This window comes from Anolis sagrei, chromosome 4, assembly GCF_037176765.1.
Source record: "Anolis sagrei isolate rAnoSag1 chromosome 4, rAnoSag1.mat, whole genome shotgun sequence".
NCBI lineage: Eukaryota > Metazoa > Chordata > Lepidosauria > Squamata > Dactyloidae > Anolis > Anolis sagrei.
This window is the reverse complement of record NC_090024.1, coordinates 22,924,348-22,949,880: the sequence shown is the minus strand read 5'-3', so window position 1 is coordinate 22,949,880 and position 25,533 is coordinate 22,924,348. Positions and strand designations below refer to the sequence as shown.

The 25,533-nt window shown below is 41.9% G+C and overlaps 1 protein-coding gene across 1 annotated transcript in view; it reads right to left on the bottom strand.

Annotated features, from left to right (window-relative positions):
- Nucleotides 1–25,533, bottom strand: part of EXT1 (exostosin glycosyltransferase 1) — a 338,838-nt gene that overhangs the window by 3,902 nt on the left and 309,403 nt on the right. Inside the window, exons 8-10 of the mRNA XM_060775813.2 lie at nt 22,689–22,778; nt 9,978–10,138; nt 4,866–5,037 (exon numbers count right to left, since the gene is read on the bottom strand). Coding sequence (XP_060631796.2) covers nt 4,866–5,037; nt 9,978–10,138; nt 22,689–22,778 — 423 coding nt within the window. The remainder of the gene's footprint in view (nt 1–4,865; nt 5,038–9,977; nt 10,139–22,688; nt 22,779–25,533) is intronic.

Below are 25,533 nucleotides of genomic sequence, written 5' to 3'. Positions count from 1 at the left end.
AGAGAGGGAATCCTGAGGTGCTAGACATCTATAACTGACAAGGTTTAGCAAAATAACTTTTGGATTATAACTCCCAGTTGTCATACTAGTTGGGAGATTCTGGGACCTGTTGTACAAAGAGTAAGCTTTCCCAAAGTTGGCAGAGAAAACTACATGCCTGAGAAGACTAGAGCATCATCATTCCTTCAACAATATTGATATGATGTCAATTTCTGTTACCATTTTGAGAGAGATTACAGAGGAAAACAGAGAAGTTTGGATATGCTGTGTCTGTATGAAGATATGGTCTCTGGGGGTCTGGAACTAGCCCCTGTTATCCATGTAGTTGCTTACTCCTGTGTTATATATTCCAGGGAAGAGTGAATTCAAGAGCTGTTTGCATCTCTGCTTATGAAGATGAAAAACAGTGACGCAGAGAGTTTCTTGGGGTAATGCTAGGGACCAGACTGGAACTTTCTATGGTTTGGACTACAATCCTAAACTTTCATATCCATCTAATGTGGTGAAATGAGAGAGCTGAAGCTTAGTTTGGGGAGGTCCAGAGAAAGTTGTAGCTTAATTGTGGATACATGCCAAAAGTCCAAGTCTTTACCTAACATCAGTTGGAAAAGTCATTTTCCTCAACCTCTGGAGGGCCTCTGCCAGTCAGAGTTAAAAACATGGAAGCAGAAGGATCAAAGTTTGTCTTAAAGGAAGTTTATTATGTTCAAAGGTGTGCTCAATTGAAGTTTTGTATGTTGACTCTGGGATAGCTGGTATCTTTCAGAATAACTCATGCAGGAAATGCAATAAATCCAAACTGAACTTGATTCCATTGTCTGTCTTTTTGTAGTTTTGATTCTTAAAAAAAATCACCTTTTATCCCAAATCCAAATTCAATGACTGCATTTGCATGTAATGCCAAAACAAGAAGTAATGTTATGGGGACAAGCAACAATGGTGCTAGGAATGGCCACAAGGATGAGTTTGGAAGCTTTTAGTTCTGATTTAAGATTATTCTCAGTTTACTGTGACATCCAGCTTTGGACAAACTGAGGTTAGACTTAACCATGACTGGTTGAGTCAATCCAACTTTAACCTATAGTTTATCAAACTGGTGATACGTGGGGTTGCCTCTGAAGACGGCCCGGAAGCTTCAATTGGTCCAACGTGCGGCAGCCATGATACTTACAGGAGTGGGACGCAGGGAGCACACAACCCCCTGGTTGTACCAGCTCCACTGGCTGCCGATTTGCTACCGGGCTCAATTCAAGGTGTTGGTGTTGGCCTATAAAGCCTTAAACGGTCCGGCCCAAGATACCTATCCGACCGCATCTCGACCTACGAGCCCACCAGGACTTTGAGATCTTCCGGGGAGGCCCTGCTCTCGATCCCGCCTGTTTCACAAGCACAGCTGGAGGGGACGAGAGATAGGGCCTTCTCAGTGGTGGCTCCTCGGCTGTGGAACACCCTTCCCGTGGACATTAGACTGGCTCCTTCCCTGATGATATTCTGCAGGAAATTAAAGACTTGGTTGTTCAAGAAGGTGTTCGAACAAGAAGTGCAATGATTGGTAATGACTATAGGAATGGAACAACGGAAAATGATATTGGATTGTGGTTTGGACGATGAGACGACGCTGAATGGTTTTCGTAGTAATGACAATGTTTTGTATAATGCTTTTTGTATAATGTTTTGGTATAATGGATTGTGAATTGTTTTTATACTGTGTTTTGAATTTTGTTCTTCCTATGTTGTACACCGCTGTGAGTCGCCCCCCGGCTGAGAACAGCGGTATATAAGCAAAGTAAATAAATAAATGGTGGCGCAGTGGGTTAAAGCATGAGCTGTTGAACTTTGACCAAAAGGTCACAGGTTCAAATCCAGGGAGCAGCGTGAGTTCCCGCTGTCAACCCCAGCTTCTGCCAACCTAGCAGTTTGAAAACATGCAAACGTGAGTAGATCAATAGGTCTCTTCTTAGGTGATCCCACATTGTCCGAGTAGGATTGTCTTCCAATATCGGTGTCCTGGCGGTGGGTCGGTAGGTGACTATGGAGCCCTATTTTTGATCTGCATGTTGTCCTGCAGTGAGGGCATTGGTTTCCAGGTGGAAGGCGGTCCCTTTGGGGTTGGCTTGACATGCCTTCCTCTTGGCACATTTCTCTTTTTCTCTCTCCATTCGTGCCTCTTCAAATTCTACAGCACTGCTTAAGGGCCAGGGCTTCCCAGTTCTCAGTGTCTATGCCAGAGTTTTTAAGGTTGGCTTTGAGCCCATCTGTAAATCTCTTTTCCTGCCCACCAACATTCTGTTTTCCATTCTTGAGTTCGGAGTAGAGCTTGTCTTCCCAAGAGATTTGCAGGCTTTTTCGGAGGCAACGCTGATGGAATCATTCTAGGAGTTGCATGTGATGTCTGTAGATAGTCCACGTCTCTCAGGCGTATAGCAGATCAAAAGGTACTGCTCCAGTGGGAAGGTACTGGCACTCCATGCAGTCATGACCTTGGAGGTGTCTACAAATAACAACGGCTCTTCGGCTTAGAAATGGAGATGAGAACCAACCCCCAGTGTCAGACACGACTGGACTTAATGTCAGGGGAAAACCTTTACCTTATCAAACTGGCTTGTTTCCACTTACTATAGCAAAGGCTGGTCACTGTTTGGAGAACAGGTCCATGCTTAATTTAAAAAAAACATCCCCATGACTTACACATAGCTAAGACAGAGTAGAGGGCAAAGTGGGAGTACATTTGTTTGGGGTGGAGCCCCCGGTGGCACAGTGGGTTAAAAACCTGTGCTGGGAGGACAGACAGGTCGCAGGTTCAAATCCGGGAAGAGGCGGATGAGCTCCCTCTATCAGCTCCAGCTCCTCATGCAGGGACATGAGAGAAGCCTCCCACAAGGATGATAAAAACATCAATTCATCCGGGCGTCCCCTGGGCAACGTCCTTGCAGACGGCCAATTCTCTCACACCAGAAGCGACTTGCAGTTTCTCAAGTCGCTCCTGACACGACAAAAAAAATTGTTTGGGGTTGTTGCAACTTGCCTTGTAATGCTAAACTATAGTTTAACCTTTGTGTGTGAAGCAGGCTACTAAGATTCAGTGTTGAGAATGAAACTGAAACATTCTTACCGTGAAAAGTCTTTTTGACCCTGCAAGTTTTAGTTGTTTGAAAAGTAAATCCTCTTTAAAAGAGAGCAATATGAGAAAATAATTCTAGTTTAAGTACCAGCTCCTGAGCAAAAGCCAGATTATTTCTCTTCCTCTTGGTTTTCATAAATCAATGACACCTTATATGTGGGCAGCAGTTTCCAGATTTAGCCAACACAGAACTGGAGGTCTGCTCAAACAGATGATACCATACATAGCGTCCCCACAGTTTTAACATCCTTTGGGCAGGCAGAGAGACAATTCTAAAGTGTTCTTTTCAGTTCCTTAGGGAAAGTGCCCTGAAATAATCATTGCGAAAATAGAAAATCGCATCTGTTGCAGCCGACTTGAAGAATGTTCCTCCTCGTCTTGGTTGATGACGATGGGAGGGTATTTTTAAACAACAGAAAGATCTCATGTTTGTTAAATGGATTCAGTTGCAGTGTGTTGTGAAAGTAAGAGGGAGTTCTGGTCTTATTTTAGACTTGCAGATTGTTGCTGTTAAAAATGGCAAACAATCGGCCATGTAAGGAAAACTTAGTCAATCAGATGAAAAATGTTTCATTTCCTCTCTACCTCCTTGAATGATAAAACTCTGACACAGGTTTTCAAGTGAGGATATCCTACCTAAACCATTTACATGATAATTGCAGTTAGCATTTAATGACAGTCTCATTTGTTACTGCATTTTCAAAGCATCACAATTATTTTATGAAATCGTGGCACTGCCCAATATCAAGCTGGCAACCAGGAAACAAGACAACCAACATCCATTTGCTTATCAGTGATAAATCTGAAACAGGTCTGTTCAGACGTACTTGCACATCTCTTCATTAATGTGTATTTGAAAATAAGTATCTCTGACGTGGGCCAAAAGTAACAAAATGAACTTCAACAGAGACAAAGGCAAGATACTCCACTTAGGCAGAAAAAATGAAATGCAAAGACACAGGATGGGGGATGATGCCTGGCTCGAGAGCAGTATGTGTGAAAAAGATCTTGGAGTCCTCGTTGGCTCTTTAAACATGAGCCAACAATGCCATGCGGCAGCTAAAAATGCCAATGGGATTTTGGCCTGCATCAATAGGAGTATAGTGTCTAGATTCAGGGAAGCCATGCTACCCCTCTATTCTGTCTTGGTCCAACCACACCTGGAATAGTATGTCCAATTCTGGGCACCACAGTTGAAGGGAAATATTGACAAGCTGGTATGTGCCCAGAGGAGGGCATCTAAAATGATCAAGGGTCTGGAGACCATGCCCTAAGAGGAGTGCCTTGAAGTTCTGGGCACATTTAGCCTGCAGAAGAGAAGGCTGAGAGGAGACATGATGAGGGCCATGTATAGATATGTGAGGGGAAGTCATAGGGAGGAGGGAGCAGGCTTGTTTTCTTCTGCCTGGAGACTAGGTCACAGAACAATGGCTTCAAACTACAGGAAAGGGGATTCCACCTGACTGTGAGAGCTGTTCAGCAGTGGAACTTTCTTCCCCAGAGTGTGGTAGAGGCTCCTTCTTTGGAGGTTTTTAAACAGAGGCTGAATGGCCATCTGTCAGGGGCACTTTGAATATGATTTTCCTGCTTCTTGGCAGGGGGTTGGACTAGATGGCTCACAAGGTCTCTTCTAACTCCATGATGTGCTGCAAATGGGAACACCAACTCTTATCACATTCTGAATGAGAATTTGGCTCGTAAAAACAAACCAGTCACAATGTCAAAGTAGTTTTTAGACATATACCTGTCCCATCATGGTTTCTTTATACTGTTTTTTCTGTGTTACTTTGATTGGAGGCAATTTTGTCACAGCGGACACCAAAAAGTTCATCAAAATGTCTTCACAATTGGCCAGTTGGTCCACCATATTCTTCAGGCTGGCAGGCAGGTAATGAGTGTACAGGTAGTGATAATATCTGGAAAACAAAACAACCAATTAGACTGTAATGCTCTTTTATAGATCAGAACCAAGCCGGTGATTGAAAGTATAGAAATAAAATTAGCTGACTTAGAAAAGGAGGAAAGGCGGGATTTTACTTCTTAAGCACTTTATGACTGCTATAAGATACGAATGCCTTGAGCTGGGACAAACCACCTAGACAATGTGAACATTAGACTTCTTTTCTGAATGAAAATAAGGATAAATAAATCCCACAGTTTTCTCCCTGTTGTGGAGAAAGAGAATATTGTCATGCACTCCCACCATTCTGTTTTCTGCTCTGGTATAAACACATTCTGAAGCATTTCAGGAATTATTCTATGCAGAAGCAAACATGGTTTTTGCATGGGCATTTTGGGGGTTTGTGCAAAAACAACATTGGAAACCATTTCTATACAGCTATGTGTTTATGAAAGATCACTGTTTTCTATATAAGTTAAAAATAGATCTTAAAATTTAAAAAAATGTGTCAAAAGTAGCCAACTTGCACAACTAAACCATGTTCGTGCCTACTGGGGGTTGCTATTTTTGGCCATTTTTTTAGTGATACCAGCAAGTGAAAGATGTGCAATATTACATCAATTGTATTGTAATTTATTTTTATATTATATGTTCACAGCTTGATATCCAATTATAATTATGATAAATTACTGTATATGTATCCTTCCTTCTCTCCTAAATTATCTGGAGATCTAAGATAGTAGGGATATTCTCCCCCATTAAAAAGCACTACAAACTGTTTGGAAGACCTTGCAAATATGTGATGGGCATTTAAGTTGAGACCATCAATGAATATTCATGCAAAGTAGTTCATTTTCCAGTTTGCAATTCAAGTCAAGCTCCCTCTTCCCTCCTGTGTCCTGCTAGCAAGCATGGCAGCTGAATGCACAACTGGAAGGAGGAAAGGTTCTGCTTTCACTTCTATTTACTTAGGGAATTGAGAAAGGAAAGGCCCTGGGACACAAGACTACTAGAGACAGACATATTTGCTAACCATGAATTTACTGCCTAATTATGTATATTGTCAATGTTTTCAACTGAGGTGAGAATGGGTGGCCTTCCAGATGCTGTTGGACTGTATGTCCCATCATCCCTACCTAATGGCTGGACAGGATGGCCATTGAGGTCTCTTCCAACACTATGATTTTAAGTCATTTTTAAAAAGGTGATCTGAAGATTGGGAGTTGTCTGCCATTTTAAAACCTAACTACTGATGCTGTGAAGTTCATGGAAACATTGATTCACATGGAGCTCAAGAAATTACTGAACTGCAATGTAGAGAATATAAAATAATGCAGGGAGTTGAAGTCCAACAACATCTAGATTGGGTCTGTTAACTTGGGTAGGGAGGAATCAAGAGTCTTTAACCTGTGAAATCTGTGAACTTGGGATTTGGGAAAATACATCTTTATTTTCACTAACTTCTCTATCTGAAATCTAGTATTTCCTTCAAATAAGAATGTAGGCAAAAAGCACAGAAATATAAGTAGTGTCTGTGATTTCAAAATCCACAAAAATTACATGTTTTCATATAACATTACAACAGGTGTTGAAGATACATCAAAATATTGTTTACGGTGTTACAAGTTCAACAAGTTTCAACAGACTGTCTAATGGGTCCATGGCACAAAAATGACAAAATCCTAATGATTTAGACTATTTTTCCTCCAGTTTTAAGAGCTGGAGGCTATTAAAGGGATAGCGGAGGAGAGGAGAGGAGATTTGGTATTAGAAGACTATGGGCCCTTCCAGGCAGTCCCTATATCCCAGGATCTGATCCCAGGTTTTCTGATTATCACAGATTATTTATTTATTATTTATTTATTTATTTCATTCACTTATACCCCGCCCTTCTCACCCCAGGGGGGACTCAGGGCGGCTTACAGGGGAGGGCACAATTAGATGCCCGAACACACAACAAGTAATACAAAAAATAACAATTCAACACTTAAATTAAAACATCAATACATAGTAAAATCCTAAAAACCTAAAACAATCTCATGTCAGGGTCCATATATCAGAGTCCATAAGTCCGTTCTACTCCGTTTGTCTTTGTCTATTCCCAGGTCCTTGAGTTAATTGTCAGAGTGACCAAAAGCTTGGTCCCACATCCAGGTCTTTAGTCTTTTCCTAAATGCTAGGAGGGAGGTCGCCGATCTAATCTCCCCGGGGAGTGAGTTCCACAGGCGGGGGGCCGCCACTGAGAAGGCCCTGCTCCTCGTCCCCGCCAGCCTCGCTTGAGAGACTGGCGGGGTCGAGAGCAGGGCCTCCCCAGAAGATCTTAAACTTCGAGGTGGGATGTAGAGGGAGATCCGTTCGGACAAATACACTGGGCCGGAACCGTATAGGGTTTTATAGGTCAAGACCAGCACTTTAAATTCTGCTCGGAATTGGATTGGCAGCCAGTGGAGCTGATGCAACAGGGGGGTGGTGTGCTCCCTGTACGTCGCTCCGGTGAGCAACCTGGCTGCTTCTCGCTGGACTAGTTGTAGTTTCCGAGCAGTCTTTAAAGGCAACCCCACGTAGAGTGCGTTGCAGTAATCCAGCCGGGATGTGACAAGAGCATGGACCACCGTGGCCAGATCCGACTTCCCAAGGTACGGGCGCAGCTGGCGCACAAGTTTTAATTGTGCGAAAGCTCTCCCGGCCACCGCTGAGACCTGGGGTTCCAGGCTCAGCGGTGAGTCCAGGATCACTCCCAAGCTGCGAACCTGCGTCTTCAGGGGGAGTGTAACCCCGTCTAACACAGGCTGTAACCCTATACCCTGTTCGGCCTTCCGACTGACCAGTAGGACCTCTGTCTTGTCTGGATTCAATTTCAATTTGTTAGCTCTCATCCAGTCCGATACAGCGGCTAAACACCGGTTCAAGGTCTGGACAGCCTCCTTGGTGACAGGTGAGAAGGAGTGACAGATTTGGACGTCATCTGCATAGAGATAGCATCTTAGTCCGAAACTCCGAATGATCTCTCCCAACGGCTTCATGTAGATGTTAAATAACATTGGGGACAAGATTGAACCCTGTGGGACTCCACACAACAACGGTTGTGGGGCCGAACAGGTGTCACCCAGTAACACCTTCTGGGTCCGTCCCTCAAGGAAGGATCGGAGCCACCGCAAAGCAGTGCCTCCGAGCCCCATATCCATGAGGCGGCCCAGAAGGATACCGTGATCGACGGTATCGAAAGCCGCTGAGAGGTCCAGCAGAACTAACAGGGACACACTCCCCCTGTCTAGCTCCCTGCGCAGATCATCTACCAAGGCGACCAAAGCTGTCTCAGTTCCATGTCCCGGCCTAAAGCCAGACTGTGCCGGATCAAGATAATCAGTGTCTACCAGAAACCCCTGGAGTTGTGTTGCCACCACACGTTCCATGACTTTGCCCAAGTAGGGGAGATTGGAAACTGGCCGATAGTTGTCAAATTGAGTGGGATCCAGTGATGGTTTCTTCAACAGCGGTTTTATAATAGCTTGCTTTAAGCTCGCTGGAAACTCTCCTTTCTGTAAGGAGGTATTAACCATCACCTTCACCCACCCTGCCAAACCCCCTCTGGCTTCCTTGATCAGCCAGGAAGGACAGGGGTCTAGGATGCATGTGGTGGGTCGCACCTCTCCAAGGATCCTGTCCACATCCTCAAGCTGAACCAATTGAAATGAATCCAACAAAACTGGACAAGCAGATGCTCTCGTTACATCCCCAGAGACTGTATTTGGCAGTGGGGACTCATATAATCAAGTTTAAAGCAGAAAACCTGGGATCAGATCCTGGGATATAGACACTGTCTGCAAGTGCCTTATGAGGTACACCATGAGTGAAGGTGGGAAGTAGGTTTGATCTAATATTGGAAACTTATGAGTTCCTACCAGTGGTTCTCAACCTGGGGTCCCCATATGTTTTTGGCTTACAACTCCCAGAAATCCCAGCCATGTTACCAGCTGTCAGGATTTCTGGGAGTTGAAGGCCAAAAACATCTGGGGACCCCAGGTTGAGAACCACTACCCAAGGAGATTGATCTTATTTATATACCACCAGTTCTCAATGTACCAGAATTCAAGCAACCAGAACTCTCAACCCACCAGCAATTTTTAAAAGAAATATTTTAAAAATAAAAAGCTTCTTTTATAATGCATCAAAATAGCAAAGCTGTGTTACACCAAGTTACATTTGTCTTTATTTGCTTTTAATTACTGTTTTCCAATATTAAGTCAACACAGAGTTCATGGCATGATACAGTATTAGTTAGACCTATTTTAATAGGAAATCTCAAGCAACCAGAAACTACATTTTTCTGGCTTCTACCAATCCCCATGAGTGCCAATTAATTGAATATCTACCTCACAACCTCCGAGGATGCCTGCCATTGATGCAGGCAAAATATCAGGAGAGAATGCTTCCAGAACATGGCCATACAGCCCGAAAAACCTACAACAAAACCTCTACCCTAGTTTGTTTTTTTCTGTGGATCTGAGAAAAATGAGAATATGTAGTAAGACCATTGTATCTGTGATATGTTGGACTCCATGTGGATATGCAAAACAGTGAATAAGAACAAACTGTATTGAAATGAAGGATTTCCAACTCAAGAATGCCATGGAATTGCACTAGAAAATGCCCAGAGAAGATGTATTTCGTCTGGCATGGATAAATTAAACTATGGATATTTTCCCCATGGATAACAGGGAGCATACTCTATTGGAAATCAAGTGCAATTTTATTCTTTGAAGGAAGAAGAAAGAAAAATCAAATTGTTGAAAGCTAATCTGAAACAAAAAGGAGCCCCCCTTTCATTGTTTTCTTTCTTCAGTTGAACCCAACAAATGAACAGCTGTGCTTGTAAACGACTGCAAAGTGCCAGAAAAAGGTCTCTCGAACTCTTAAAGACATGGTTTTAATACGTGCAATCCTCCCAATTCTTACTTGTGGTAAATAGCAGCTCCGGTCAATACCATGGAATAGTCATTAGTCCATTTCGACGTGTAGCCCCATCTCTCCTTAGTGTTATCCCAAAAATGGCTACGGGCAGGATAGCCAACAATCCTCTCTGGAAAGCTCTGCCAAACTGTAAAGGCAAAATCCACCTGCAGGCAAGAAAACCCAAAAACTGAACATATGTGGCAAACTGTAATCAAAGAGGCTCAAAAATGTCAGCAAAACAAAATATTACCTTTTCACTAATTCATAATTTGCAATCTTGGAACTGTTGCAAAACATTAATTCTCTGTATTCATCAGTAAATTAAACTGACTGCTTGACATTTTGCCCTGTAATTATGCACATTTTAATGTTTTCCTGTTAACAGGAGCCGAGAGCTCCAGAGAATCGCATTAACATTTTGCGGGCTTGACTTCTGCAAAGGAAAAGTTTAACAACTAGTAGAGAATTGTGTGTGCATGGGGACTGAGGGCTTTCTGGAGTGAACAAGAAAGTTGTCATTTGTTACCAGTGGGTGCTGATAAGAGATTACAAAGGATGATTTGGATAAATGAGTTCTAGAACATATCTCCTCCAAACCACCCATTTCAAAAAACCTTCTTAGGTTTGCTTCAGTGGAGAAGAAGACAGTGGAAAATATGGGACTGTCTTGAACAGATACCATGATGTATTCTTCTGTTATCATATGAGGATCTGATAGTACAGTAGTTCTCAACCTGGGGTCCCCAGATAGTTTTGGCCTTCAACTCCCAGAAATCCTAACAGCTGGTAAACTGACTGGGATTTCTGGGAGTTGTAGGCAAAAAAAAATCTGGGGACCCCAGGTTGAGAATCACTGTGGTAGTATATTGTGGAGCTAGTTTGAGATTCAGCACACAAAATTTCATACAATTTCTACAAAACCTTCTTTAAGGAAGCTTCATTCTGAAATGAGGGCAGACATTGAAGATACACAGCCTTTTGTATACAGTGGGTTTTTGGTTCCAGGACCCCTATGGATATCAAAATCTGCAGATGCTCAAGTTCCATTGCATACAATGGCAAAGTAAAATGGTCTTCCTTATACAAAAATCAAAGTTTTCTTTGTGGATTTTGGAGAGGGAATATTTTCAAGCTATGGACTATAAATTCTACTCCATGGATGTAGAATTTATGGATACAGAGAACTCACTGTATTTCTGTAATTCCTATCAGTCCTAGCCCGTGGTTATCCTGACTAGAGCTGTATTTTTATTTAATTAGATTAATAGTTTATTGATTTTTAATCTTTTGTAACATATAGCATGTTGTTTTAACTTGCGTTCTTGGCTGCTTTGGTTCCACATTGGGACAAAGACAGGATATGGATCAAATATATAAATCCAGTGTGCTGGCTATGATTTGTAAAGTCTTTAAATTAAATGTGTTGGGCGTGACCTTTAAAGCTCTACTCAGTTTGGGTCCAGACTATCATAAAAACAAAATCTCTTGAATGAGTCTGCTCAAAGAGGACACAAGAAAGAGCCTTCTTGGTGGTTGCTCACAAGTGGTAAAACTCCTTCCCATAGGAATCTGGCTGACCCCTCAACTACTGACTTTTTACTAGATTATACAGCTACATTTACATAGATATGATTGTCTAGTATAGGCCGTCTCTGAGTTACAGACATCCGAATTACAAACAACTCATAGTTAAGAATGGGGGTGAAAGAACAGGAAGTGAGAGTAATCTACCCCTAGGAAGGGAAATGCACCCCTGAAAGAGTTATCATGGGGGAAAGGTGTCTCCACTGAAGCTTTCTCACCAATCGTTGTTTCCATAACAAGCCTCTGCCCATAAAAATGTACCTGTTTTGACTTCGACACAGATTCAACTTAAGAACAAATCTACATAACCTATCTTATTTATAACTTGAGAACTTCCTGTACTTTAGAGGAGATTGATATTTGTTTGGTTGCATGCTGCAAGTTGCTTCTGGTGTGAGAGACTTTGCCCAGGGGATGCCTTGATGTGTTACGATTCTGCAGGGAGACTTCTCTTATGTCCCTACACCACTGGAGAAATTACACTGTTTAGCTGGTATTGCACCACCTGACATCTGCTGGGAAGTAGCAGCCAGCAATGAAAGGACCCAGGCATTGAAATCTTTGGTCCATCCTCTGTTCGGATATCAGCCAGCATGCCAATGCCTTAAATCAAGAAACAACTTCCTATGATCTACAGAGATACCTGCAGGAACACCTCAGCAAGCAAGAGTCCAAAAGTGGCAGGCTAACACCCAGCACCTCAAATCAGTGGCTGAGATCGAATGAGAAACTCCCTGCTGAGCACACAGAAGAGTGGACGACCTGGAAGGACCTGAACAGACTGTGTTCTGGCATGAGATGCAGAACTAATCTTAAGAAATGGGACTACAAAGTGGAGTCTACGACATGTGAGTGCGGAGAAGAGCAAACCACAAACTACCTAATACAATGCAACCTGAGCCCTGCCACATGCACAATGGAGGACCTTCTCACAGCGATACCAGAGGCACTCTAAGTGGCCAGCTTCTGGTCAAAGGACATTTAGCATAATGCCAAGTTTTTTTTAACTTTGTGTTTTTAAACACATTTTAACTGTACCCTCAACTCACCTGTGACATGATAAATAAATAAATAAATAACAGGAGATTGATTTTTTAATTGAGAGGGTGAATTATTTTTATTTCATTATGTTTTAAATATATTTTAAACTGTTTTTAAAATCAAAGTTCAGTTTAATCGTACTTTTATATTAAGACTTTAAAAATTATTTTGTGCTTTTATATGCTGTATTCCATCTTGGATTCTGGGTTTGAGGAAAGGCAAAAATAATACATAATAGAACAAAACAAACAAAAACATGCATGTTTTCCATCCTTGCATTATGAATATGCAATTGTACAAAATTTGGCTCTCTTTTTTAAAAAATGAAAGAAAACAGATCGATCCTTTAGCCTCCTTCCTGCCTTCCTTTGCTTTGCAATTATTATCAGACTTTCCTAAACTGAAAGTTATTTTGAGAAAATGAAGGAAGGCATATATATCCTGAAGCACAGCAGTTTTTGGACACGTTCTTATCTTTTAAGTTGTTTCAAGTGACATACAATGTTCCTTCAGAAGGCAGTTCAGACAAAATAGTTCTTCCTGCAGCACCTCTGATCACATCCAAATCATTAATATGTCAGAAAACCAACGGTCATCTTGAAACCCTTGGCTATAAAATCTGACATCTGTTTTCTAGGAAGGATGAAAGTCCAACTCCAGGGAGGGAAAGGCTGCATTGCCTATAGCAGCAAAAAGGAGGAGGACTACAGCAAACACGGAATCTGGGTTTAGAGCAAAATAATCTATTTCAGTGGGGAAAATCCACATGAAATACTGCATAGGTGCTACGGCTCAGTAGCGTTTCTCTGTATTGTTACAGTTGAACATTGCTAATAAAATCAAACTATTCACAAATATTTTCAAACATCTTAAACCGCTGTCCATCCCATCTGACAATGCACAATTTAAATTTATTTCCCAAGAGATCAGAATCAATAAACAACACAATAATAACAATGAACAATAAACCAATTTCAACCCACACGTTTTGGAAAGGTTTGGGGATTGAGCTTGGGTTTCACTAGTATCAATCATCCCATTTCCCATCCTTAAAAACCTGATGTTAGGGTTTATTGCTAAGCTGAACTGAGGTGGGAAATAAGAATCCTGCTAAAACTCACATTGAGAATCTGGGTTTTGCTGGAGTTTACAAAAGCTCCGGGTGGGTGTTGCTTGCTTATAAACAGGGCTAAGTAGGGATGTTGCCACACTTTTAAATATTTGAAATATTGTTCAATTGAGGTGGCAGCAAGTTCACTTTCTGCTGTTATAGAGACCAGGAGACAACGGAGCAATCGAGTCAAATTGCAGGAAAAGAGATTCCACCTAAACAGTAAGACTTGGCTCTTAGGCAGAGGTTTTATTCATACTGCTTGCTTAGTTTTGTCAGGGACAAAATTGGGATTTATTTACATGTAAATACAGTGGCCCACAAGTGAACTATAGATAACTATATGTATATTACTGCTCTGCTCTTAGCCCAGTATTTCGCTGATCTAGGCATTGTTTTGCTTAAGCAGGAGCTGAATAGCGATAAGATAGGCTGTAGTGGCATTCTATGATGTACATCCTGCACTAAGAAGGTTGGACTAGATGCTCTCCAAGGCCCTTTCCATTCCTAGCATTTTATGCCTACAGAGGAAGAGCAATGGTCTAATAATAAGTGTCTTCACTTTCTAACAATGATTTGGTGACTCATTAGTCATCTCCCCAAGAAAAATCCACTTCCTCCTATAAATCTCTTTCTCAAGGTAAGGTAAAGGTAAATGTTTCCCCTGACATTAAGTCTAGTTGAGTCCGATTCTGGGGGGTGGTGCTCATCTCCATTTCTAAGTTGAAGAGCCGGTGTTGTCCGTAGACACCTCCAAGGTCATGTGGCCACCATGGCTGCATGGAGTGCTGTTACCTTCCTGCCGAAACAATACCTATTGATCTACTTACATTTGCATGTTTTCAAACTGCTAGGTTGGCAGAAGCTGGGTCTAACAGCAGGAGCTCACCCCTTTCCCCAGATTCAAACTGCCAACTTTTCGGTCAGCAACTTCAACAGTTCAGCAATTTAATCCACTGTGCCACCAGGGTTTTTTTCCCCCAAAGTTTGAAAAAAAAATTTTTTAAAAAAAAAATTGGAACCTGCCAGCCCCTCAACAGATTCACAAAATTGTGGAGTTGAAGTAGACTCCAGTAACCATCCAGACAAGCTCCATTTTGCAATGCAAAAATACATACCCAAAGGACACAACCTAGTTTTTGTTTAAAAACCTCAAGAGAAGAAGACCACCTCACTCCAAGGCAGAATACTCAACTGTCAAACAGCTCATATCATCAAGGCATTTTACCTAATATTCAGGGGGAATCCACTGCTTCATGATTTAGTCTCTGCAGCATCAGAAACAAATTTGCTGCCTTCTCAATATGACATCTTTCAAATGTTTAAATATAACTATCATGTCCCCTCTCAGCCTGCTCTTCTCCAATCCAAACATATCCAGCTCCATAAACCACTTCTCATGAGGTTCGGCTTCCATATTTTTGGTCAGGGTCCTTCTCTGGACATGTTCCTGCCTGTCAATGTCCTACCTGAACTCTGTTTCTAAGAACTAGACATTGTGTTCCAGGTGAGTTCTGACCAAACCAGAATTGGGTGATATTTTTACTTCCCTTGACTCTAGGAGTTGTAGTCCAAAAGGCAACTTTTCCAAGCACGAGTTTTTGCCAAGATAAATACTGTATGTGTGTCACATTCTCCCTTTAGTTTAATTATGAAACTTCCTAGCAAGAACTGCTCTGTACATTACTCTCACAGTACCCTCCGGTGCTAAATGAATGTTAAATATCAATGGAGAAGACCTGTTCTGTGCCAATCACATAGCCTCATTTCTCGCTGAAGCTGATGCTCAGAAGCAATGAAGCTGGAGCGATGCAAGGCATGGTGGCAGCGGTGAAGAGAAAATCTGCCAGTTTCTTAAGGCCGCTTTTCATTTCCCTAAACCCACACTGACTTCTAATTATGACACCGATACCTGTCCCTCCCAGCATGCAAGATGGGTCTTTGGACTCTTACCCAGAGGAATAGTGGGCCTTAATCCTTCATTTCATTCTGAATGAAAAGGCTAAAACCTTCATTAACGTTAAAAAAATTGAAAGAACAGAGGAAACCATCTGGGGCTTTTTTCAAGTTTTATCATGCATATTTGAAAACAGGTTTCAAATGAGAAAACATAATCAAATGTTACAATGGATGGTCATGGGAAGTATTCACTTGCTTTCTATTTTTCTCTCTCCAGATAAGTGGGTTTGGGTGAGAAATTCCAGAAGATTTGAAACATGGAACCTCAAAACCAATGGCTGTAGGTTCAAATCATGAGCAGGAAGCAGCAATAACAATAGGCTTGAAGATGGCTGAATCCAGGTTCAATTAAATATACTAAAATCAATAAGGACTATCTTAAATCATGGCAAACCTATGCTACTCATACATATTGGATCTCTACCATTTTAATCATTTAACTTGTGTTTTCATACCGTGTGTTTCATTCAGATGGCACGAAATGGTACACCCCCTCTGGTACGGAAATATCAGTGAAACGAAAGGAAAGTGGGAACGATAACCATTAGGTCACCTGATTTTCAGTGTGTATGGTGTGCAGGCCCAGAAAGCACCCACGCCTGCAAGTGCCTAAAACGTGCAGGTGTGGGAAGCCCACCCATTGCCGCCAATAGGATGAAAATATTCATTTTTTCAGACCTGGGATGAAAAGGTTCATTTGGAAAGGCGCCCGTTTTTGGGAGAGGCAGTCAAAAATGAAAATGGGGCCTTAGGAATGAAACGAATGGAGACGGATAGTGATTCTATATAAATGCACAAGACTAATAGATATGCTAAAGGCTAATAGCAATGCTTGCTATCCAGAATTTCAACATGAAGAAGCATTCTATCATTAAATATCATTGCTGTTGAGGACCAACTGCAATGGACAAAGACAAAAGAACTCTGCTTTTGGGATTTCAGAAACAGCTACCTGAACACTAGAAAACAGGTAGCTTGGTTATATAGGCCTCCAATATAGTCCAGTCTGGATTCTTGTGTTGAGGGCTGTGCATGATCAGGTAGAACTGCCTATATAAATTATGAATAATTCATTTCAGGAAAAAATGAAACAACACCACACCACAAGCAGAAAGAAACCCACAGGCAGTATTCCCCATAAGCGAAAAATTGGCACTCAGTATAGAACTTAGCATCCTGAGAATCACTGACAATCTGTAGCCCTGAAGGTGTGAAGATAGGCTTGAAGGTATTCAGCAGTGCCAGGTAAGGCATAGCCAGATGAGGTGAATGGGGCAGGAGGTCAGCAGGTAGGATTTCAATGAGCTATATTTTCTCTTTCTTCCGTTCTCTCCCTTGAAATATGCAAAACAGGGAAATTGATGCAAAGAGGCTTAATTTGGATTACTGGTTTTAGCATCCCATTTTCCAACATTTAATCTGGATTATCATTGCATAGAATTCATAACACAGGTCTGCTGATAAGGCTGAAAAATGCCAGGAGCATCAGACTGAGGGACTGTAGGAGCTGCCGTCCCACAGATCTGGATGCTACCTTGCCAGAGAAAGCTAACCCTGGTACGCTTCTTTCTCATCCTTGTCCTAACAGATACATGGCATCACTTAACATTTTCTCTCCTTTTATTTCAGCAGACCTGAGCAACTTGCAGCCCTCAGTCAAAATTTCTGGACTTTCTGAAATTTTAGCCAATTGCTGAAAAACCTCTGCAGGTTTTCTTTTTTTCATGTCAGGAGAGACTTGAGAAACTGCAAGTCACTTCTGGTGTGAGAGAATTGGCTGTCTGCAAGGATGATTCCCAGGGGATGCCTGGATGTTTTGATGTTTTACCATCCTTGTGGGAGGCTTCTCTCATGTCCCCGCATGGGGAGCTGGAGATGACAGAGGGAGCTCATCCATGCTCTCCCTGGATTTGAACTTTCAACCTGTCACTCTTCAGTCCTGCCGGCACAAGGGTTTAACCCTTTGCGCCACTAGGGGCTCCTCTGCAAGTGATCTGCAATGAGAAAATAGTCTGCCTTTCCCTCCCCCAAACCCTTCTTAAGGCCGGAGGACAAGAAGAAGCTAAAAGTAAAGAGAAGGCATGGTGGTAGAAAGACAGAAAAGGTGGAATCCATAATCGGAAGCAAGGCAGCAAATAAAATAAATAACTAAACCAATAGGTTTGATGGCTATTTCATGAATTTTGTATATTGCTAAGAAATCTGTTAAAGCAAGGTGGCATATATACTCCTCAACAACAGCAATGAAAATTATGGCTAAGGAACTAAGTAAACATATTCCCCTATCCTGTTAAGGTGGTATCTTGTACAGTAGAGTTTCACTTATCCAACATAAACGGGCCAGCAAAATGTTGGATAAGCAAAAATGTTGGAAAATAAGGAGAAATTAAGGAAAAGCCTATTAAACATCAAATTATGTTATGATTTTACAAATTAAGCACCAATACAGTAATTACTGTATTTATGATTTTAGCATCAAAACATCGAAGTGTATTGAAACAGCTGTGGATCCGGGTGGGATGAAGACAGCACTGGATAATACAGAATGTTGGATGAGTGAAGGTTGAATAAGTGAGACTCTACTGTACCTACAAAGTCTTGCTTTCTATGGAGCAGAATTCAAGGATCCATTATTTGGATGGAAGTGTCATTTAACTGCATAATAAAATGAGAATATACCATTGCATTGTGGCGGATAACATAACCATACCCTGAAAGAATGTGGGCTTCAGGACCACTCTAGAGCCTGGAAACTGCTCTTTACCCTGTTTGCACCAGATGCACTTGATGGGACAAAGAGAAGGGCCTCAGCTGAAGATCCCAAGGCCAAGTCAGGATCATACAAGGAGATACAGTTATTTGAGATACTTGGGCTTGAGCCATGTATGTATCCACTATTTGGTATAAGGGAATTCTGTCAACAATATGCTGCAACTGTTTGGACCAGCTGAATGTTTTGTAAAGGTACCCCACAAATAACACATTATATTAATTTCAATGGGATGCAACCAATGCATACGCCTTTCATCTTGAAGGATAGTGCGCTTAACCATTAAAATATCAAAAGTGCAAAGAAGGGATCAAGCAAAGTGCTGAAACTAGGAAGGGTTGGGAAAATACTCTAGTGAACTGCCTAGTCAAAGGCACAACAGAACAACCAAGTTTTTAATTCCTTGTGGAAAATGAGCAGAGTGGGGACCTGTCTGATCTCCCTGGGGAGAGAGTTCCAGAGCTGAGGTGCCAACACAGAGAAGGCCCTTTCCCTCATTCCCACCAACTGCACTTGAGACGGCAGCGGAAATGAGAGAAGAGCCTCCCCAGATGATCTTAAGAGTATGTACTAGTTTGTAGGGGAATATGCGATCACGAAGATAGGCGGGTCCCGAACCTTTTAGGGTTGCACAAGATGCTGGATGACCATCTGCATTGATTGTGCTTTTCCTGTACGACGGGGTTGGACTGGATGATCCTTCTGGTCTCTTCCAATTCTACAGGTCTATGGTATTACCCATCCATCCATCCATCCATCCATCCATCCATCCATATATATATATATATATATATATATATATATATATAGTGATAGCAAGAGATTGCAACCCCTGTGTGAGGTCAACATACTCCTCATTCCTGGACAGTTGATAAGATTAGAGACCATTTTGTTTCCATCTACATGTTAACAGCTCTGGAATTAATCTTGAAGAAAACCTAGAAAGGCAAATGCAATCTCCAGCCTTTTCAAAGGTAAAAGATATCTTATTTCTATTCCAGGAATGTTCTTTCTTCTGTAACGGACATCTTCCCTGCAAGTTATAACCAGCACTATGACTGATATCGGAGTGGTAATGCAATATATTTATGATGGCTATGCATATTAGAAACATAAACTCATACACATGCAAATAAAGGCAACCCCTCCAAACAACGAATGAAGATACTGCCTTCTTAGAAGCAACAAGGGCATTATCTCCAAAGTAACAGCAGCTGCCATTCCTAAGGGAGAATTGGTACATTTAAACAGAACGGATGAGGGAAGAGACAAGACGTAGAGAAAGAGAAAAAAGGAGAGAGCTAAAATCGAAAGAGACAATAAAGACCCAATGCTTTTCCACAGCCACCATTAATAATGTATTTCCGATATATTGCAGGGTTATATAAACGGTCGCCAGTTTCCCCCTTCTGGGGAAAGGTGCTAGAAATCAATACTCATCCCAGTTGTAAAAATTGGTTTTCTTCAGTGGCCTCTCTCTTTTTCCTCCTGTGGCTTTTTCCTTGAGCACAATCTTCCTCTTGGCACAATAGCTCTGAAGTCTCAAGTACAAGAATCTACTTTCATTCAAGGAGAGAGATTGGGTTCGGCTCTGAGATGCAGGAAGCAGGGACACAGAAATCAAGCCCAGGCACCAAGATGGAAATGTCTGCCTTTCAAGCAGCAATGTTCCTTTCAAAGTGAGCTATCAGGCTGCGGATATTTCAGACTTTTTGAAAAAGTATGTCCTTTTTTTTATTTGCATCCATGCAGAAATTGGAATATGGTGCAATAATAGTAGAGCTTCAAGTTATTTCTCTGTCTACAAGCCCCAGAACCCTTAGCTAGCATGGTCCCTGCAGTCCAAATAATAACACTGGCCAACATACATTATAGTGTCTCAAATGTTAGCCCTGTTTCATGGTGCAATGGGTTAAACCCTGGTTTGAATCCGAGGAGAGCGGGTTGAGCTCCCTCTGTCAGCTCCAGCTCCCCATGCGGGGACATGAGAGAAGCCTCCCACAAGGATAGTAAAACATCAAAAACATTTGGGTGTTCCTCTGGGCAACATCCTTGCAGACAGCTAAATCTCTCACACCAGAAGTGACTTGCAGTTTATCAAGTTGCTCCTGACCTGATGATTCCAAAAATGGCACCAGTTTTCTGCTTCTAGCTCTTGAGATACAGAACATATGGCATCTACCAGTTGCCATCGAGTCAATTCTCCAAATAACCCCAGGAACAGGCCTAAAAACCAAGACACCACGAATATTTTTGTTGGGTTCTGCAATTGCTTCCAAGCTGTGCTAAGTAATATCACTCAGAACCTGATGAACAGGATTGAATTGTATTGGGAATGATGGTCAACGGTGGAAACTGTAATGCTGGCTGAATATCCCCGATCTGAAATGTTTTGTATCAAAAGTGTTTTGGATTTCCAATATCTTTAGGTTTGAAATAATTGCACATATATAATGAGATATCTTGAAAATGACAGGTCTACAAAAAATACATTAATGTTTGACAGACATGTTATGCTCATAGCCAGAAGGTCATTTTTTATACAGGCAGTCGACAAGTTACTAACAAGATAGGTTCTGTAGGTTTGTTCTTAAGTTCAATTTGTTCTTAAGTGTAACTCCAGCCACACACACACGCATCTATCTATCTCCTTTGGATATCATAGGTAAGGGTTAATACCCCTGCGGTGTCTCTTGTGCTGTCTGTGCCCAGGAGCAAACAAAGGGTACAGTTATAATGTATTTAAAAAGCAAACAACAACAAAACCAATGAAGTTTGAAAACTTGGTATTATACTAGATTTCCTTTGACCAGTAGCTGGCCACTTGGAGTACCTCTAATGTTGCTAGTGTTACTGTAAGAACACTAGAGGCACTAGTGCATGTGGCACAGCTCAGGTTGCATTGCAGCAGGTGGTCTGTGGTTTGCTCTTCTCCACACTCGCATGTTGTGGATTCCACTTTGTGGCCCCATTTGTTAAGGTTGGCACTGCATCTCATGGTACCAGAGCGCAGTCTGTCCAGCGCCTTCCAAGTCGCCCAGTCTTTTGTGTGCCCAGGGGAGAGTCTCTCATTTGGTATTAGTCATGGATTGAGGTTCTGGGTTTTAGCCTGCTACTTTTGGACTCTCGCTTGCTGAGGTGTTCCTGTGAGTATCTCTGTAGAGCTTAGAAAACTATTTCTTGATATAAGGCATTGGTGTGCTGGCTGATAACCGAACAGGGGATGGGCCGGAGATGTCACTGCCTTGGTCAGGCCTGTAGGGGGGGGGGGTTACTCATGAATTTTAACTGGTTAACCAAATCCCCATGCTAAGTCTATGAGATGCAAAAAATTAAAAGTCCCCCCAGAACTGCAAGCACTATCTCAAGCAAATATTGACAATTTATTCATGCTGTCATTATTTGCAGCAATAGTTGATGTAGTGAAGCAAGTTGGGGGGTGGGGAGGTGATGAATGCTCTCATTAAGGAGGCCAGACTTGGTGGAGGTGGTTGACAGGGACGGAGCTGCAGGCTATTGAAGGCTGCTCTGCCCCTTGCTGTGCTCTAGGTTTCAGCATGAGCTAGGACGCAGGTTTCAACCCCCCACCCGGAAATTTTCAACCTTCCCTGAATATTTCAACCCTCCTCGAAATTTTTTTCTGGCTACGGCCCTGGCCTTGGTCCTTTCACTATTGGTTGCTACTTCCCGGCGGATGTCAGGTGGTGCAATACCGGCTAAGCAGTGCAATTTCTCCAGTGATGTAGGGCGCAGACACCCTGTTATAATGCTGTTATAATGTTTTAGAGTAGTGAGATTTGTTCCACACTGGGCATGTGCCCTTGTAATAAATGGGTTTTGAAAAATTTGGATTGTTTTAGAAAAAAAGGATTGGTGAGAAAGCTTCAGTGGAGACATCTTTTCCTCATGAACCTCTTTCAGGAATGGATTTCCCCTCCTATGGGTAGATTTCTCTCACTTGTCTCACCCCTGTTTGTAATTATGAGTTGTTTGTAAGTTGGATGTTTGTAACTCAGGGCCTCCCTGTGCCATTTTTTAAATGTATGAAGCAAAGTTTGTGTACATTGAATCATCAGAAAGTGTGGCCATTTTCAGATTTTGGAGTATTTTGGATTCTGGAATTCTCAACCGGTGTGATGTCCCTGCTCTATCTGCTTTAATTGGGCTGCTGTGATCAATTGGTGAACGTGACTGGGGAAAAACATAATGATGAAGGCAGGCAAGCTGAACAGGAAAAAAAAGGTCTCACCTCAGTGGTTGAAAGCACCGTATCCTCATCGAGGCTTAGAACAGCATCTGTGACAATATTCTCGTAGGGCAGGAAACGACTGCTCATCACCTGCGGGGTAGACAAAGAGATCAGCAAAAAGCTCTTAAGACTTACAGGGCCAAGGGCAATTGTGCCCTGCTCACAGCCAAATGGAATGAGTTATCACTCTCCCATGGCATTGATGGAGAAAATGACCCTATTAAACTGAAAGGTCTGGAAAAGAGATGAGTTTGTTCAGTTTCTTCTGAAAGAGCTGGATTCTATTACAGGTTCCTATGCATTTTCTTCTATATATCTTTTAACTGCTACTGTTAATACAGTATTTCAATCCATTTATATTCTACTTCCCCCACACCTCAATAATGAGACTCAAGGTGGCTGAAATATGTCATAAACAATAGAATAAAAATTATGGAAAAAAACCAATAAAAGTATGAAGTTACTTTTAAAATAAACAATTTATAAAATTAGAACAATTAAAATTAATCAAAAAGCTACATATGAACCACAGCACTATTAAAATTCCTCTTGAGACAGTTTCTAAAAATCTGATGTTTTTAGTTTCTGGTGGAAAGAGAGCAAGGACTAATTATTCTAGCCTCCCTAAGAAGAAAATTTCAGTCTGAGAGTAGCCACTGAGAAGGCCTTCTCTTATGTTTCCATTCAAAAGCCAGAAAATTTTGGGACAGAGAAAAGAGGTTCTTCTGAAGATCTGAAGTGCTCCAGTTATAATATTATGTTATCAAAAGCAAGAATGGGCAAACTGGAAGTCTCTGAGCAGACTCAGAAGTGGAGTAGGAAGATTGAAAGACAATCTGGAAAAATGGCACTACCTAAAAGAATCCTCCACCTTGTGCAACTGTGGAACAGAACAAACAACTCTGCATCTGTATGCTTGTCCACAATGCCCTGCCTCATGTACAGAGGAAGAATTACCTCTGAGGATGCTTGCCATAGATGCAGGTGAAACATCAGGAGAAATGCCTCTAGAACATGGCCCTATAGCCCGAAAAAAGCCACAAGAACCTAGTGATTCCAGCCATGAAAGCCTTCGACAATACAGAGGAAGAATTGTTTGAGCCTACAGACAATGCAGTCACTGCTGCCCATTTTTGGTCAAAAGATATGCAGCCGCTTGTGCTCCTTCTATTTTTATCAGTTTTATACTAATTTATGCAGTGCTTTTGATATGAAATAAATAAATAAAAAAGTTGATTGGAGAAATACCGTCCTCCCTCCTCCTTTAGACATTAATCATTCACGGATTTGGTTATTTATGGATTGCTGTACTTGCTGCTGCCCCACGTGCGACCAAAACAAATATGTTCTCTCTTTATTCCTGATCTTCTGGGAGCTGAAGTTGAAAACACCTGGAGTACTAGAGTTTGATTATATTTCTGCTCACTTTCCCTTTCAGAATGAAAAAGAAGAAGAGGAAGGAAATATGAAGGAAGAATGGAATGGCATTTCTTTAAAGTTTCTGGATGTTACTTTTTGGCAAATTTGCCCTGGCAAGGTGGTGCAAAGAGGTCATTCGGAGGCCTCAAAAAGAAGAAGCTGAAATTGGGAAAACTTGATATAAAGCACCAAGACACTCTGAAGTCAATTGCTTTGGCGTTTCTTTTCCCTGAAGGTAGTCCAAAGTGAAAGCAAAAGTGCAGCTGACTCTCAACCTCTCCAAATTGAGAAGGCTTGTGTGGCCTCCACATGGGTCCAAGGCTAGTGCTCACACATGCGTTACAGCAGTGTTTCTCAAACTGTGCTCCTCCAGGTTTTAGACTTTAGCTCCCAGAAATCCCAGTCAGTTCACCAGCTGTTAGGAATTGTGGGAGCTGAAGTCCAAAATATCTGGAGGAACACATTTTGAGAAACTCTGCTTTGGAGTTTGAACTAGTTTTTGTGTCCTTTGGCTCTCCAATATATGAAAGAGAAGGAGAGGCAATAAAGGCCACAAAGCTGGGCAATCTCTAAACAGCAGCCTCCTATCTTAGTCCTGCAAGTGAATCTCCTGATATTCCTCACACGGACCCAATCGGAAGCAGGAACCTATTTAGCTGCCAGCTTAGCAGTGCCCTGACTTCTCTTGTTAAGCTTTTTGGTGGAAAATAACACAGCCAAGGTCCATACATTTTAAACAGCTGCAAAGCACTCTCTGTGTGTATGTGTGAACAGCTTAAGAACGAAAATTCATTCTGCTCTGGACGGCTCGATGATAAACACCCCCTGAACTGCATTCCTGTATTCCTTAACAGTCGGACCTGGATCACCAGTTTCCTTCTTGCTATTTAGCACACGCATTGGAGGCTGGCCACACCAATCTGTGTGTGTGAAAAGAAATAAGTCTCTGCATTCAAATACCTTGCACAATACCATGAAGGTGGACCCTTGCTTGGTTATGGTCTAGGAATATACTGCACCAAAACTTTTTCTGGGGCAGAGGAGGAGAGAGTGGCAAAATATTTTGCTGTTATTTCCAGCCACAAAGGATCTGTCTGGAACAAAGAACTGAGATTGCCAGGTACCTACAGGTACCTGAGATTGCCAGGTACCCAATTGCCAGGTACCTACAGATTTTGCAAATTAAGGGAAGAGCTGCTTTTGAGGGCTGGCATCTTGACCACTGGAAGGAGCCAAAGTCCACCTTTAATTCCTTCTGTGCCCTTGAAGCCTGGATTGGTCCTCTCTGCCAACATCTCTGTAATCATATTGTATCTGTGCTGATTAAAAATTTCAGGCCATTTTGGCTGAAAAACAGAACGTGAATCTAAAGGAACATCAGCAACAAAGTCAACAGTGGCAGCTGCTGACTTCGATGTGCACTGAG